The following is a 15,012-nucleotide window of genomic DNA, read 5'->3' as shown; positions in this document are numbered from 1 at the left end:
CTCTGTCATATTCTCCTTTTTCCTAGCCCAGCTCACTGCTGGTTCAAATCCCAAAGAGCTATTTACATTGTTTTAAATAGTTTTCTTTTTACCTTTTCTGTTAAAAATCCCTACTCATATGTTATCCACCTACTCTCTATTTCCATTAATAAAAATAAAGTTTCCTTGTCTCCCCTCACAGCTTAATATTTCCCCAACTCTTATTTCTAGGCCCCGCGGCCTTATAAGAACATTGTACTGCTCCCCAGAACAAAGAATGTTTAAGAGAATAATGTTAACCCATATTCCTGTTTTCCTTGATGTTCCCACAGGATGAGCAGCTCACAGGGTATAGGTGAGAGAGTTGGAGGATTCCAAGTCATTTACTGAGCTCAGTGGGAAGATAGGGAAACTTTAATTGTGTTAACAAAACAAAATCTATCACCACACTTGGAAGATTATGATGTTATTATAATCGCCAATGGTTCTCCATTTGATTCAGCAGTAATTTACTTCTATGGACTCAGATCCTGATACCCTCACCCATGTTGTATAGTATCTTACTCCATGAGTCAATAGGCTCATGATATGATGATATTAGAGTAAGGGTATCATAGGCTACGTCTTCACTACCCGCCGTATCGGGTATCGGCGGGTAGCAATCGATTTCTCGGGGATCGATATATCGCGTCTCATCTAGACGCGATATATCGATCCCCGAATGAGCTCCTGTCAACTCCGGAACTCCACCAACCCGAACAGCGGTAGTGGAGTCGACATGGGGAGCCGCGGACGTCGATCCCGCGCCATGAGGACGGTAGGTAATTCGATCTAAGATACTTCGACTTCAGCTACGTTATTCACGTAGCTGAAGTTGCGTATCTTAGATTGATTTCCCCCCGTAGTGTAGACCAGCCCAACGTCTGGTTCTGAGTCAATAAACTACCAGTGTTATAGTTTACCTACTTGGAAAGTAGACTATCATTGTATGAAATGGAGCAACCTGATATATTATCCTTTAATTCAGAAACTCTGAATATGTATTACTGTCATGTTTCATGCCTATTCTGATTATCCTTTTCCAATCCATTTGGTTAATGGTTCAGCTGGCCGGTCTGCCTGCCCTCTTTTGTGTCAGTGTCAATAGGCAATGTATTGGCTTTGTGGAAATGCAAGGAGTGACGTCCGCCTAGAACAAGCTTAGCACCTATTTGTCTGGCCAAAAGAAGGATTCCCTTTGGTATAATTAGAGAAGGGTATAGCCAAGTGTGTCCATTAGTATACTAGGTATAATATGCCCAAGCACTCTTTTCTCATGTGAGCTGCCTCAAAAGGGATTCAACAAGTAATGTCTACTTACATGAGTAAGGGATGTGATTCCTTTTATTCTAGAGGCAAGGGTATTTCCACTTTCTGATAGCTGTCTGCATGAGTTTGGCAATAGGGAAGCTTTAGGAAAGAGATTCAAATTGCCCTGGGTTACCGTAATGCTGCCTGAGGCAGTTTTCTTCCTAGAACTCCTGGCTAGACCTCTGAGGAAGTCAATCATTTTAAAAATGAAAAAGTGAAGTCTCCTGCTTTAGCAAAGTGTGAGTGAAAACACATCAGGCTCAAGCACACAAGCAGTAAAGAGAATCAGTAATAAAACCAGTCTTGCATTCCTGGCCCCGTTTCAGTCGACTGCTATACTCACACTGATCCACAGGTACAAAACAATGTCACTTTTAAAGAGTTCTTACTCATTAGCTAGCTTTTGATGGATTTGCCTACTGCAGGCTAATGAGGGGAAATGTTTTAATTGATATTTGTTATGTCAGGCCTGAAAGCCAGAGCGTCAGTGTGTGGAGTGTAGCGGCCCATGGTGCTGATGGAGAGATTCTTCTTTTCTTCAAGATCAATATCCGTAGGACATGGCTATAATGGATATCTATTTTATAGCAGGACAATTGGTCCATATCTTAGGGAATCTATGGACAGGGAGAGAAGTTAATATTGCAGACATGCTATTACCCAAAACTGGTTATAAATTATTCACTAGTGAGGAGAAAGGCGTTCCCAGTGGGTCGTAGCTCTGTGAAATATATACTGTACGTATTTTCAAAACTAACATCACAACTAATAGCCTCGATGCTTAAGCCATATTAGTGCAAAGTACTTATTAATTATTATTATGGACAATAAGGATCTTGGTGTGAGTCACAACTACAGTAGTATAGAGAAAGCACACACAGCAAGTTCTAGTACATAATGGGAAGTATCATTTCTGGTTAATTCATTCACACATGGCTTCCAGCTGGAAGACAACAAAAGAGGATATGTCCCTCCTATAAAAGCTTTGTGTGAGAGCCAAGAGAAGCTTTAGCCCTTTGTTAATAGCAATTTCTCCCTTCCATTCTACCTAGAGGTAAGCACCTTTACAAACTGGATCCTAATTATATTAATAAAGTCAACGGCAAAACTCCTTTTGTTTTCATTGCAAGATATAAACAGGATCAGATCCTGACAATGTAACATGCATGTTATTGCAATCTTTTAATACCGTGTATAAATCTTTTACATTTCAATCTTTTCTTAGGGCATTAGTTAGCTGGAAAACAGCGAGGTTATGACTCTTAGCAGAGTCAACCATGCAGTACTCATTTTTGAGCCATGATTACAACAGTGTATTCAAGAATGCATTTCATTTCTAGAGATCCTGTAAATGATACACATCTTTCAGTGGATATGATTTGTGAAGAGGTAGATGGTTTCTAAGACTAGTTTCAAACCAACTGCCTAAACTAATTGCCTTAAGGAAAGCAATTTACTTCTGCAGTTTCCCCTGCTTGAGAGAAAAGAGTATTTCCTCTGCCACATACTATATATATTTAGCTGATTTAATGCAGAATTCAGAGACATTAGATATAGATTTATTTATGCAAAACATTTTCCCTATCACGAGAGAATTATCTTTGGAAAGGTATTCAGTAAAATAATGTTCCCAGCCTTCATTAGCTACCTGAAATTCATCCTCCTGCCTGGGAAGAAAGAGCTGCTCCCTGTTGTCCTTGCCAAGAGTTATTGGTCCAGCTACTCCTTTGTCTCCATATATCCAGAGTGTGACATTTGCTTGAGTTCCTCCATTTCCTGTCAGCACTGACACTTTCCATTCATCATCTGAAGAAAGGGGATACTTGGTACCTTGGGTATTTTTCATTTCCTCTGTGAAATACAGAACATTAGTGGTAAATCAAAATTGACATGAAACTGACAGTTCCTGTTGTAACATCAGCACATAAAGGAAACATAAGAGAGAGAGGATTGTATTTTTTCACTGTAAGTGAGGGAGCCTAAAAAGATTGATTTATGTTTCTTGTCTAGTCCAAAATGTTCTGGTTAGCTGAAGTTGAACTACTAAAATCAAACTGGAAAAGACCAAGCATCTCAAATGTGTACTAGCCTCCCCATCTCTACAATGTTTTATGATTCAATGGAAACACCAGCTTCTAAGATCTCTTTACCTATCTTCATTGTCACAATCAGAAGATGAAGTCAGAAATTTAAAAATGGAGAGCGATAAAGTAAAACTGAAATATCTGTCTGTTGCTTTCAAATACTTGCAAGCTAAATGGGGTGAGTTGAATCATCTATTTCTCAAACAGCTATACAGACAGGTGTTGAGGAAATTTCTTATTCAGGATCTGTTGCTGTCAAGGGTAGCAAAATGAAACTGACAAGAGATCCTGTATAATGTACTTTACTGCACTGTTTGCAAATAGAGCAGGGGAGGTGAGGTGCAGAAACTCTTCCTGTGCAGGGCCATCTCACGTTCTGTTGTTTTAGAATAAGTTAGTTCCTACTTCTTTAGAAGGATGAGACCATGACAGTAAAAATTTTTGTGGTGTGAAGGCCCTCATTATCTTTTTAAAACAATTGTATAAAGCAGAGTACTTTTCATTTCCTCCAGCATTTAGGATAATTCAGCACTGGTATCAACAGGATTACTTGTGAGCTTAAAGTTAAGCTTATGCTTAAGTATTTTCTGGATTGGTGCCATAATAATCAATTTGACAGAATCATTAATGCCTGAAAACAGAGTCAAATTAAGTTTCAAATACAAAAAAAAGTGACTATCTGAGGAAATTAAATGGAAGAACAGATTTGAACTCAGTAGTTCTTCAAATACACGCAAACACCCATTTTTAATTTTACCCTTCAAAAAAAAATTAAACTTTTACTGTGTTTAAAGATCAGATTCTAACTCACAAGTCACAAAATGAGCATAACATACCACAGATCATCAGCCCCAAAGCACAGACCTCTACCATTTAAGTTAAAGGAAGTAACTCTATTGGCTTTCAGGCATAGTAGGTTGTTAGCCTCTATATAGATTAGTCACTAGAGAGGAACACAATTTATTACAAGTAAATTTCACAAGCTGATGGCCTGACCAAATTTAATTTTGGAAGAGAGAGAAATTCACTTCAATGATTGCCTCCACTGATCTTTCGCCCAGTGTTGAGGATAAAGATGTACTTGCAAATCTCAAATGACAAACCTGGAAATGAAGCATGAATGAATGGAGTCTCAGCAGGGAGGAACATAATTTTGAGTATTTCTAATTCAAATGGATTAGCAACAGTCATATGTCTGAAATATTATTCCTTCATGGGGTAGTGCTGTCAGCTAAGTGCTGTCCACTTACATAGGAAGACACCGTCCCTGCTCTGAAGAGTTTGCAATCTATAGCTAACTGTTCTGGCCCAAGGGGAAGATACTGCAGTAAAAGAAAAGGCTGATAAACATTCCATCTGCATAAATACATCACCAATAATATAGTGTAATCCACTACTGGAACAATAAGCTAGAAAACATAAATAGCTGAAGAATATGTTCTCTAAGGGCATGTCTACACTTACTGGTAGATCGGCCCTGATTGCAGTGAAAGTCGGTTTAGGGGTCTGGTGAAGAAATGCTAAATTGATGGGAAAGCACTCTTCCATTGATTTGTGTACTTCCCGAGATGCATAAGGGAAGACACACAGCACAGTGTAGCCACCCCGGTAAGTGGATCTAACTACGTTGACTTCAGTTATGTTAATCACGTAACTGAAGTTGCGTAAGTTAGATCGATTTATTGTGGTAGTGAAGGCCACCCTAAGAGAGTTCCCACCAACATAAAACTCTCTTTAGATTCCACATTGATTAAAAACTATAGTACCTCTTGATATCTGGGTATATAGTTTTTTATACCAAGGACAATTTCCTTTTTGTTTGTTAAGCAGAAGAAGAAAACGAAAATAAAGTATTATACATGACAGATACCAGCAAAACCTCTGAACTTCAAAGTTAAGTTTGAAATGCCAGCCATAACTCATCTCATTGTATATTTCTGTTAGTATTAACAAAAGTACTTAGTGAAAGTCAAGACTTTTACTCCTTTGGATTTGTTTCTTATTAAGTGTATATAACCAAAACAAAATTCCACATTAACTTGAAATGTCTGTGAAACAAAGTGAGTAACTGAAAAGAAGATGGATCAATTTAACACAGTCCTGATTTTTCTTAGTAAGTTCCTCAGATATCACTTTTATTGTATCGGTAGCTGTTTTATGAAAAGCAGTGGTAATCAAGGAGAGTTATATAGCCAGTTTTATCAAATGTATGATCTAGTTGGATCCAAAATATATTTAACTACAGAAATATATAGAGAAAAGGGTTTTCCTTTAACACATTAAATCTCACATTTAAACCAAATGATTCAGGTAACTATAGACCTGAGTCTGCATCGGGATCCGCTAATACAGACCCTTGCTCCTGTGGGGACTCCCATTGATACCTAAGGAATTTGATACAGAACCAAGGCATAAGACAACCCAGGGCCAAATTCTGGGATCCTTACTCAGCCAACACTACAACACAAATAAATCAGAGCATCGCCCTAGAGAGGACTGCTGAATTTGACCCAGAGATTGTAAGCTATTTCGAGCAATGTCTGCCTCTTTTTTGTTTGTTTGCTTGTGTTGTATATTAGTATTTGTCTGTAAGGTGCCAACCAAGTGATGGCACTGTAGATATAATAAGTAATGTCATAAGAAATGCTGTTTTTATGGGATTTTCAGCCATTTGGAGCACAGATAATAGTCACTTGGCCAGGGGTTATGCAGCTGATAATCACTTGCAGCTGGTTATGCAGCTCTCTGATCAAGGGCGTAGCCACAGGTGGACCTGGTGGGCCACAGCTCACCCACTTAGCATCAAGGCCCACCCAAATCTGAGCAGGGGTGTAGTGCTGCCACAGTGGCCCAGCGCATCACTTGGGCACCTGAAATTGAGGATGGAGCTGTGCGCCCGCCCTTGAGAAAGCTACGCTCTGGCAGCTCTGCACCGACCCATGTACGTGCTCAGCTCGGCAGGTGAAGCCCTGTGTCTGGGGAGAGGCTGTAGCATCAGGGGAGAGGCTGAGCTAGCACAGTGTCAGAAGTCAGGGGCCACCCAAATTTCCACTCCTAGTTACACCACTAGCTCTGATAGTGGCCATTTAGCCCCCTCTTTCACTGTTGCACATATTTATGTTTCCACCACAGGAATTTTTAACATGATTTCAGAAACACAATGGTGAATGATGAAAATCAAAATTCCCACATCAATTCCCACACTTGTGAGATCTCACAGGATTCCTGTAATCTCACAGGGAAAACTTTACTGTCCAGAGGCCACCAATGAATACATCAGTGGGCATAGACCTGCATTGTCAGAGAGATGGTCTGAGCAACTTAAAGAGTTACTGTAGATGTTCTAAAGGTGAACATTAGGGGTATAGCTGTGGACGTATACTAAATATCTACTTACAGAATCAGTTGCCACCCTCCTGTGAATACTAATTTGGGAATTTAAAAACACAATCAGTGCATTAGGTCAATGTGGATTAAAAAATCTTTCAATCTTCAATGATTCCCCCCTCCCAAAAAAAACCTGTGAAAATCCAGTCACCTGTTAAAATACTTCATAGGAAAATATTCTTCATAAAAGAAACATTTTCTTTGAAAGACAACAGTCAACTTTTGTATTTCCATTTAGTTTGCGTAGACACAAAAAGGACCCTATAGTTATTACTGCTCATAAATACTCCCTACAAAGTGTTATAGAGACTTTATCTGAACCATTTTTATGGTAAATATCTCCTCTGGAAAATGATCCTGGGTATCAAACCCTAAAAACATTCTGCTTTGTTGAAAATATGTTTAATGGCGTATGTGTTGTTGTCCTATATTTTAGATTCAACACACTGAACCATTTTCTGACAATCTATGACACATGCAGAAGGCTTTTGGTGCGACCCAATAGTGCAATACCAGGTGAAGCCTAAGGGATCCGAAACTGAAATAATGTTCTGAAATGAAAACAGGAGTGATGCTGCCACAAAGATGTCTGTGCTACTTAGAAATAATTAGCAATAATTAGAAATAATAGTCTGAACTGATTTTAATTAAACCAGGAGAGTTTGGTGCAATCCTAATCTTGCACTGCATTTAAAGTCTCTTCTGGTATAAAATATATTGCTCCCGGTTTCAGATCTGAGTCCCCTGTAAATTAGCGTGCCAAAATTTGGCATTTTGTTTATATAGGCACAACGGTACCTAAATTCCACCAATGTCAATCAAAATCAGAATTGGGCAACTCAATTTAAGGGCCCTAGTTTGACAATTGGGCTCCTCAATTTATTATCTGGGGGGTGGGGCGGGGAGAAGCTGTCCAGACAAATAGTGCACAGCACTAGAGGCTCCACAACCCAGTGTGTCCCCTCCACAGAGGTAGGGGAAGAATGGAAGAATTGCATAACTGTGGATTCTCCATCCTGCCCACCCTCAGGCCCAACCTACCCCACCCCTCCACGGATCTGAAACATAGGTGGACCATACAAAGCAGAGGTCTGATCCCCTACTCCACCCCACCAGCCTGACCCCTTTCTTGAATAGGGGAACTTTGCACCACCGAGATAAGAACAAGATTCTCCCTTCAGAGAAGGCTCCCACTTGGGTTGCGTGCCCTTGTCCTGCTAAATCAGAAATCTTTAGACTTTGAAGAGAACATGAAACTCCTGCAAACTGAGTTCTCGGCTGCTGCAAGTTTATTTATTTTATTTCGTTCCATAGTAATCCTAGGACCAGGGCAAGAATTACTATCAAACTGCAATCTTTGTGGTTGAAGAGCAGACATTTCCATTTAGTTAGAAATACAGGGTGGTTTTTTGTTTTGTTTTTATTATTAATCCCTTAAAAAACCAATGGTTTAAATTGAAGGGTGGTGGGGGTGAAATACTGAAACTTTAAAAAAAAATAAAAAGAGAGATTCCAAAATACCTGAGTTTTCCATCTCAAACACATCTCACTGTAAATGGTATCACTGGTGAACCGCTGTTGTTTATATTATGGTAGTGTCCATAATCAGCTAGGCATTACACAGCACACACTAGAGAACCAACCCTGCCCCAAACAATATGATCTTAATCCCTTTATGCCACTCCCGGAGTAACAGGTTACTGGGGGGAGAGAACTGGTGAAGGCTTCCGCAATGCCCAGTTGATTGATGGCTCCTTGAGGGCCACAAGCAGACATGGATCAGATCAGCATTAACAACTCCTCACACAGTCAGTCCTGGGAACAGGGCCTCCTCATCCACACCCAGGGGATACTGGGTGCATCAGAGTACTGAGGCCAGTATGTACTGGGTCAAGAATCCTTACTCCCTTCCGCCAGTAATTATACACAACAATATGATGCAGCCATACCCAAACATTTTTAAAGGCAGTTAGTGTCTCATCCAAAGCCCACTAGAGTCAATGGAAAGACTTCCATTGACCTCAATAGGCTTTTGTATTGGGCCCTACATTGTATTAGCACAGTTATATATAATGTAGAGTGGCTCATATTAGTAGGGAAAAGAGCTGGGTATATTACAATAATGTATTCAAAACCAGCATAGTGAAATTAGTCAAATCAGTTATATGCTGACTATTGGCTAACCAATCTAGTAAACTTCACTGCTTTTTCAGATAACAAGTCTGTTAAAGAGCAGTTCATATCCACACTGTACATTGCAACAGTCTAGAAAAGCCATTTGGTGTTGTCCCTAGGGTAGACCATCAAAAAGACAGAATCACAGTACTACAATATAGATTTTTGAAAATTATTCCTTACTTGTGGGTGGAGAAGCTGATGGGCTCTGAGCCATTGGCTTCTGGGCTTTTGCTGGTTGGTGTTCAGATTCTCTGATCCCTACCTTTGGTTGGCTGGGTGTCGCAGATGTTCCCATAGGCTTTTCCCTGCCAACTAAAATAACAACATGTACAAAAAAAATCATTTGCTTCTCCTATTTAGAAGCTACCCATGTATTCAACGGCAAACACTAGTAATAAACCTTGCAATTGTCAGACAAACATACAAGATATACCAAAATCTTTTCTCTGTGCATAGATGTAAGTAATAGGTTTTTATTGCTAGCAGCAGGTATAAAAAAAGAAAAAAGGAAAAAAGATGGCATGCCAATAAAATCCAGTCACCATTTTGCGATTCTAGACAACAATTTAACATTGATGTGTGAATCAAATGACTCGTTCAAATGCTGTTTTCTTGATGTTAAGTCCCTCCACTGATGTTTTCTTGCTTAAAGGGGGCCATTGGTTGAAATCTCTTTCAAACAAAACTGCCGGTGGCCATTTCTGAACTATGAAATAGCAAAGAGACAAATCTTGGCTGCACTGAAAAAAGCATTAGGTCCTTTTATCTTCTTTTATTAAGAAGCAAGGTATTTTAGGAACCAACTTTCATACCTGAGTCTATAATGGAGTAGCAATTAGTTTTATTACAGCAGTACCAGTTAGCATTGCTTTAGTTAAGGCTTTCCATTGAAAACCCTTTTCTTCATGGGTTTAGGAGGAAAAATTATTCTCTCTCGTCTGCATGGTATACAGTGACTCAATTATTCTCCCCCCTGCACCCCCAACCACGTGCACGGTGCATGCATTGAACTTTCAGTGATGCCATGGTTATGATTACTTTTATTCTAATGTTTCTGCATACCTTTGGAATTGTTTAAATAATACTATAAACTGTGTGCTATAATACAGTCTCTGACTGCTGATTGAGGTATTCTTGATAAGTTTATACTGCTTGTATCTGGGTGTAGCAGGGTGGTCACCCCGCTCAGGTTCTGGAGGGGTTAAAAACAGCCCTAGGATCAGGGCTGTGGCTGGAGAAAGCAGCTCTATAAGCTGGGCTGATTGGGAAGTGGTTGCAGCTGGGCCACGCCCCAATCAGGCCACAGCTGGCCTGTATAAAGAGGCTGGGAGCCAGGTACTCAAGAGTCTCCCTCTGGTTGTAGAGGAAGAAGGGCCTGGCTGCAGGGAGCTAGTGACAGGGTACCTGAGTGGAGCAGGGCTGGGGAAAGGCAGAGGAGCTGGGGAGCTTCTCCCTGGAAAGCCCCAGGCTGCAGCCTAACATTGGACTAATAGGTACGGGGGTTGCAGAGGGCAGCCCAGGGGTAGGCAAAGGCAGCAGGCCCAAACCCTCTTTGCCAGTGATGAGTGGGCTGATACTGCAGTCTGCCCCAGGGCATGGGGGCTAGACGATGACTGGCAGTAGCCTGATACTGAGGTGGGGATAGTGGGTTGGGGGTTCCCCTGGGAGGGAGAGACCCAGAACTGTGGGGGTACTGCCAGGGGGCAGCACCCCAGGTAAAAGGGACACCGGGGTCCAGGGAGGGACACAGGGGCCAGAGAACAGGCGGATTACCGGCCTGTAGAGGGTGCTCCGGAGCTGTAATGAGCTAATTCCCAGATGTCACCAGCAGGAGGCACCTCAGGGGTGAGTCCGCACGTCTACACTGGGGTTCCCAACTTATAGTCAAAGCTTGATGGTCAATTCATCATTTTCATGGTCTTTCATTTTTTATCTGAAATATCTTTGAACTAATATCTTTATCAGCTGGCTCATATATTTCATTATGGGGTACATCAAAGCACTCTATGGAACTTTTAGTGCATGACAGTAGGGTTAAGTCCATTAATGGCTATTAGCCAGGATGGGTAAGGAATGGTGTCCCTAGCCTCTGTTTGTCAGAGGGTGGAGATGGATGGCAGGAGAGAGATCATTTGATCATTATCTGTTAGGTTCACTCCCTCTGGGGCACTTGGCATTGGCCATTGTCGGTAGACAGGATACTGGGCTGGATGGACCTTTGGTTTGACCCAGTATGGCCATTCTTATGTTCTAACCTAAATGAACCCAAAGTTATGGAGACAGATACGAGTCAAGGAAGCCAGCAGAGTATCAGAAACCTGGAAAAATCTCTGCCTGGATGGGCTCAAGCTGAGGTGGTCCCAAGCTGAGGTGGTTCAAAAGTTTTGGATTTTTTTTAAGCAGAATTTTTTTATTGTTTCTTTAAACAATCAAACACAGCAAGCAGCAAATATTTGGCCACACACTTCTGAAACCCCAAACCATATTCAGGTTCTGGCAGACTAATTTCAGCTTTTCAATTAAAAAAACCACAACAAATTTTGAAGGAAAGCACACATTGTCCATGATTGTTTTCTGCTTTTTTAAAACCCCTAGTTTTCGATCCAGAAAAAGTTTTGACCGAAAATATTTGTCAAACCCTTTAATGAGCTTTAGTGCCTTTTAGCACTAGCTGATGCTGAGAACCAGTGATACCTTGTAAAGAAGTTTTCTCAAAACTGGGTTTGTGCCAAGATGCAGAAGGTTTATTTTTCCCAGGGCCGCCCGTGGGTGCGGAGCAAGTGGGGCAATTTGCGCCGGGCCCCGCAGGGGCCCCCACGAGAATATAGTTTTCTATAGTATTGCAATTTTTTTATGGAAGGGGCCCCCAAAATTGCTTTTCTCCAGGCCCCCTGAATCCTCTGGGCAGCCCTGCGTGGGGGACCCTGCGGAGCCTGGGGCAAATTGCCTCACTTGTCCCCCCCCCGGGTGGCCCTGACTAGGTAGGCTGCTCTGGGGGAGTACAGCCTAGCTCTTTTTATACCAGTCTTAAAGAGATAGGAAGGACTATCTCTTACCCATAACACTCTTCCCTCATAATAACAACAATGACTCTGGTGGCACTGGGACCTAGACAAGCATGACTTCAAGCACTGCCACTTAGACAGTCCAGCACCCTCCCCCATCACTCTCAGTGTGTCTGTGCCTAATGCAGCCCATAAGGTACAGCAGTTGTATATTAATTTTAAAAGGTAATCCCAAATTAATGTCTTTTAGTTCCGGAAGACTGGTTTCATGTTCCCATTTATCCTAATGTCCACGTAAAAAGCGTATCTATTTTAAACTTCTCCCTCTTTGCCTCATAAAAAAGAGAACATTAGTTAAGTGAAAAAAAGATTAAAACTTATCAACTATTTGTGGTCATTTACTCCAGATTGTCAGCGTCACAGAAATGTTATCAATGTTTAGCAAGACTGCCACTACCAGGAGACATTCCAACTGAAACTCAGAGATGTACGTCTTCAAATCTATTCCATAGTTTACTCATGATGAGATGTGCTTTGTACTGTTCACACTTTCACTGTTGAGCAGAAGTGCTTATTTTCTTTTGAACTGGCCTGCAGACAACTATGGTGTGTGTTAAAGCTACAGTTCAATGAAGGGGGCAGATATTTGTGAGGAAGTACAGCTTTGTGGTTAGGGCAGAGTACTCAGAGATCTGGGTTCTAACTACTGACAGACTTTCTGTGTGGAAGTTCCCCTTCTGTAGAAACAGGGATAATAATATTTCCCCTACCTCACAAGGATTTTGTGATACTTAATTCATTAGTCTTTATGGAGGTGCTTTGATGCCATGATTAAAGCATCACAGAAATGTATAAAAACAAAGCTCTCAGGTTTCCATAGTTAGCAACCACTGACAGTGGAGCAGATTCTCCATTCCACTCCACTCACACTTTGCGGGTTTCCAGAGTGAGAGAGTCCACTCCAGGTATACAACCAGCCTACCTGGCTCCTATGCCATATTTCTTGCAGTCTCCAGCAGTGAGGGGCATATTGAAGTTAGAGAGGGGGTATGGCCGGAGCACACTCAAGTTATATTCAGCTAGAGAGTAGTTGCTTGGGAACTGGTGCCAGCTGACACATGGTAGAGCTGCCCCCAGGCTGCTCTAACCAGTGACTAGAGTTGGGCAGAGAATCAGGGAGCTGTAATAACCAGATATTATGACCATTGTTTTTATCTACATACTCAAAGTTTCATTTATTCAGCAAAAAAACAAGATTTTTCCTTTTAACTCCTGAGTTGGTAAAATTAGGTATGAAAATTACCAATGTATATGGGAGGAATTAGTTGCAAGTAGGATATGTTTCTCATTTAAAGTCCTAAAACATTCAAGAGAAAATTTTCAAGTCTGGTCTCTATATTTTTACCTTAAACTTTGTGGGCATGAATATTTACATGTGTAACTATAAATATGTGAAATACTCAGTGGCTTGTTTAGTATTCAAAGTTGCATACATTTGATGACTCGTGGGTAGAACAAAATGTTTCTCTCTCCAGTGTGAACAACTGGCTTGGTCTGGCCATCTGGTTGGAGACCAACATACATCCCTCTGTTTTGCACAGATTCTAGACTCACAGATCCACTGTCTAAGTTCTTCTCAATTTTAAAGTGACAGTATACATCACCCGTCCCCTAAAAAAGATGAAATATAGAAATATGAGTTCAACGATTAAATGTGATATGCAGTTGGAGAACTTTAAAGTAAAAACTTGAATATTTGTGTCAATTCAGTTTGTTTTTAAGTTTTTAGCATATTGCTAAGTTGTCTAACTGTTCCATCCTATAAAGATAGCCTTATGTTTGGACCTATTTATTCCTTTGTGATCAGAAATAGAGATATAATGATCCGAATAAGGGAAATATCATGCATAAGACAGAGAGTTCTGATTCATGTAAAGGTTTAGGCAAAGGCTAAACTGTCTTCAAATCAGAGTTTCCCAGTTCTGCAAGTTTTATGGCTGATGGGAGATGTAAAAAGTCTCTATTTTAGACAAGATTTTATTCCTTCCCTCTGGCATTGGCAAGTTACTTAAACATTTTAAAAGGCAAATATGAACAAGAACTGCTTACTTTTCCATTACACTCGCCATCCTTGATCCTCAGATACATTCTCTGGTGTTTCAGACTCTCAATCATGCAAACTCCAGAGCTGATTTTATGCACTTTCCAATAGGATTCTTCAGACTGCTTTCCTGCTCCACTGCAGCTCCCATCAGGCCTGAGGCAGAGAGCCTGGTAGAGACTTGTAGTGAGCAGAATTATGGCACCATTGTGGAACACACCCTACAAATCGATAGATAAAAATATCCATTTGTAAATGACATGGCTTCCCTCACCCCCTTTGATTTTTCACCTTGATACACTCCATCATCTAGCAGTAGCTGTACCTTTACACTAGCAATTAAGCAGAAGATGTGAACTGTGTTTTTTAAACCACTACAGGCGCATTTCTATGTATAAGGTGGTAAGTGACTCAAGTACATTTTTGTCAGAGTCACATAAGCGTTCCTTCGACTAGCAAACTGTTCTCTCCTTCTATGCAAACAGTTTCCCATCCAGCTCTGTTGTGTGTACAACCCTGGTTTTGGAAGGTTTTTTGACTATCTGTGACTTCCCCAGGATTTACATCATGATGTTGCCCTGTTAAGCTGTAGTCGCAGTCTTTAGCTCCACCTAGTGGGAGGAGATCACTCTTTCAACTTTCAGTTTACCGGGATGTGTTTGGGTACAGTGGGCTTTACAAGAATAAACTATTTGCAGTTTAGTTTCCTTCATCTCTCTCCCGCAACCTTACCTTCACATGCACAACAAATTCTTTTGAGAGTCCTGCGTAGCCTACTGTATCATCAGCTACTTTGCCTTGAAGACTGAATGTAATCATGTGCCCTGGACTTCGGGCTGATTCCAGAATTGCACAGCAATTTGGCTGAACATGAACTTGTAGCTCACAGAGAGTATCTTCATTGTCCTAACACAAGAAAAGCAGGAAT

General features: G+C 40.9%; 1 protein-coding gene across 11 annotated transcripts in view; it reads right to left on the bottom strand.

The window, feature by feature from the left end:
- Nucleotides 1–15,012, bottom strand: part of RP1 (RP1 axonemal microtubule associated) — a 314,354-nt gene that overhangs the window by 183,020 nt on the left and 116,322 nt on the right. For all 11 annotated transcript variants that reach the window (XM_039527284.1, XM_039527282.1, XM_039527283.1 and 8 more), the window contains 5 exons: nucleotides 14,817–14,990; nucleotides 14,093–14,305; nucleotides 13,477–13,654; nucleotides 9,159–9,290; nucleotides 2,978–3,180 (listed from right to left, as the gene is read on the bottom strand). In XM_039527284.1, coding sequence (XP_039383218.1) covers nucleotides 2,978–3,180; nucleotides 9,159–9,290; nucleotides 13,477–13,654; nucleotides 14,093–14,305; nucleotides 14,817–14,990 — 900 coding nt within the window. The remainder of the gene's footprint in view (nucleotides 1–2,977; nucleotides 3,181–9,158; nucleotides 9,291–13,476; nucleotides 13,655–14,092; nucleotides 14,306–14,816; nucleotides 14,991–15,012) is intronic.

This window comes from Mauremys reevesii, linkage group 2 (assembly GCF_016161935.1).
Source record: "Mauremys reevesii isolate NIE-2019 linkage group 2, ASM1616193v1, whole genome shotgun sequence".
Lineage (NCBI taxonomy): Eukaryota > Metazoa > Chordata > Testudines > Geoemydidae > Mauremys > Mauremys reevesii.
This window is presented reverse-complemented; position numbering and strand designations above follow the sequence as displayed.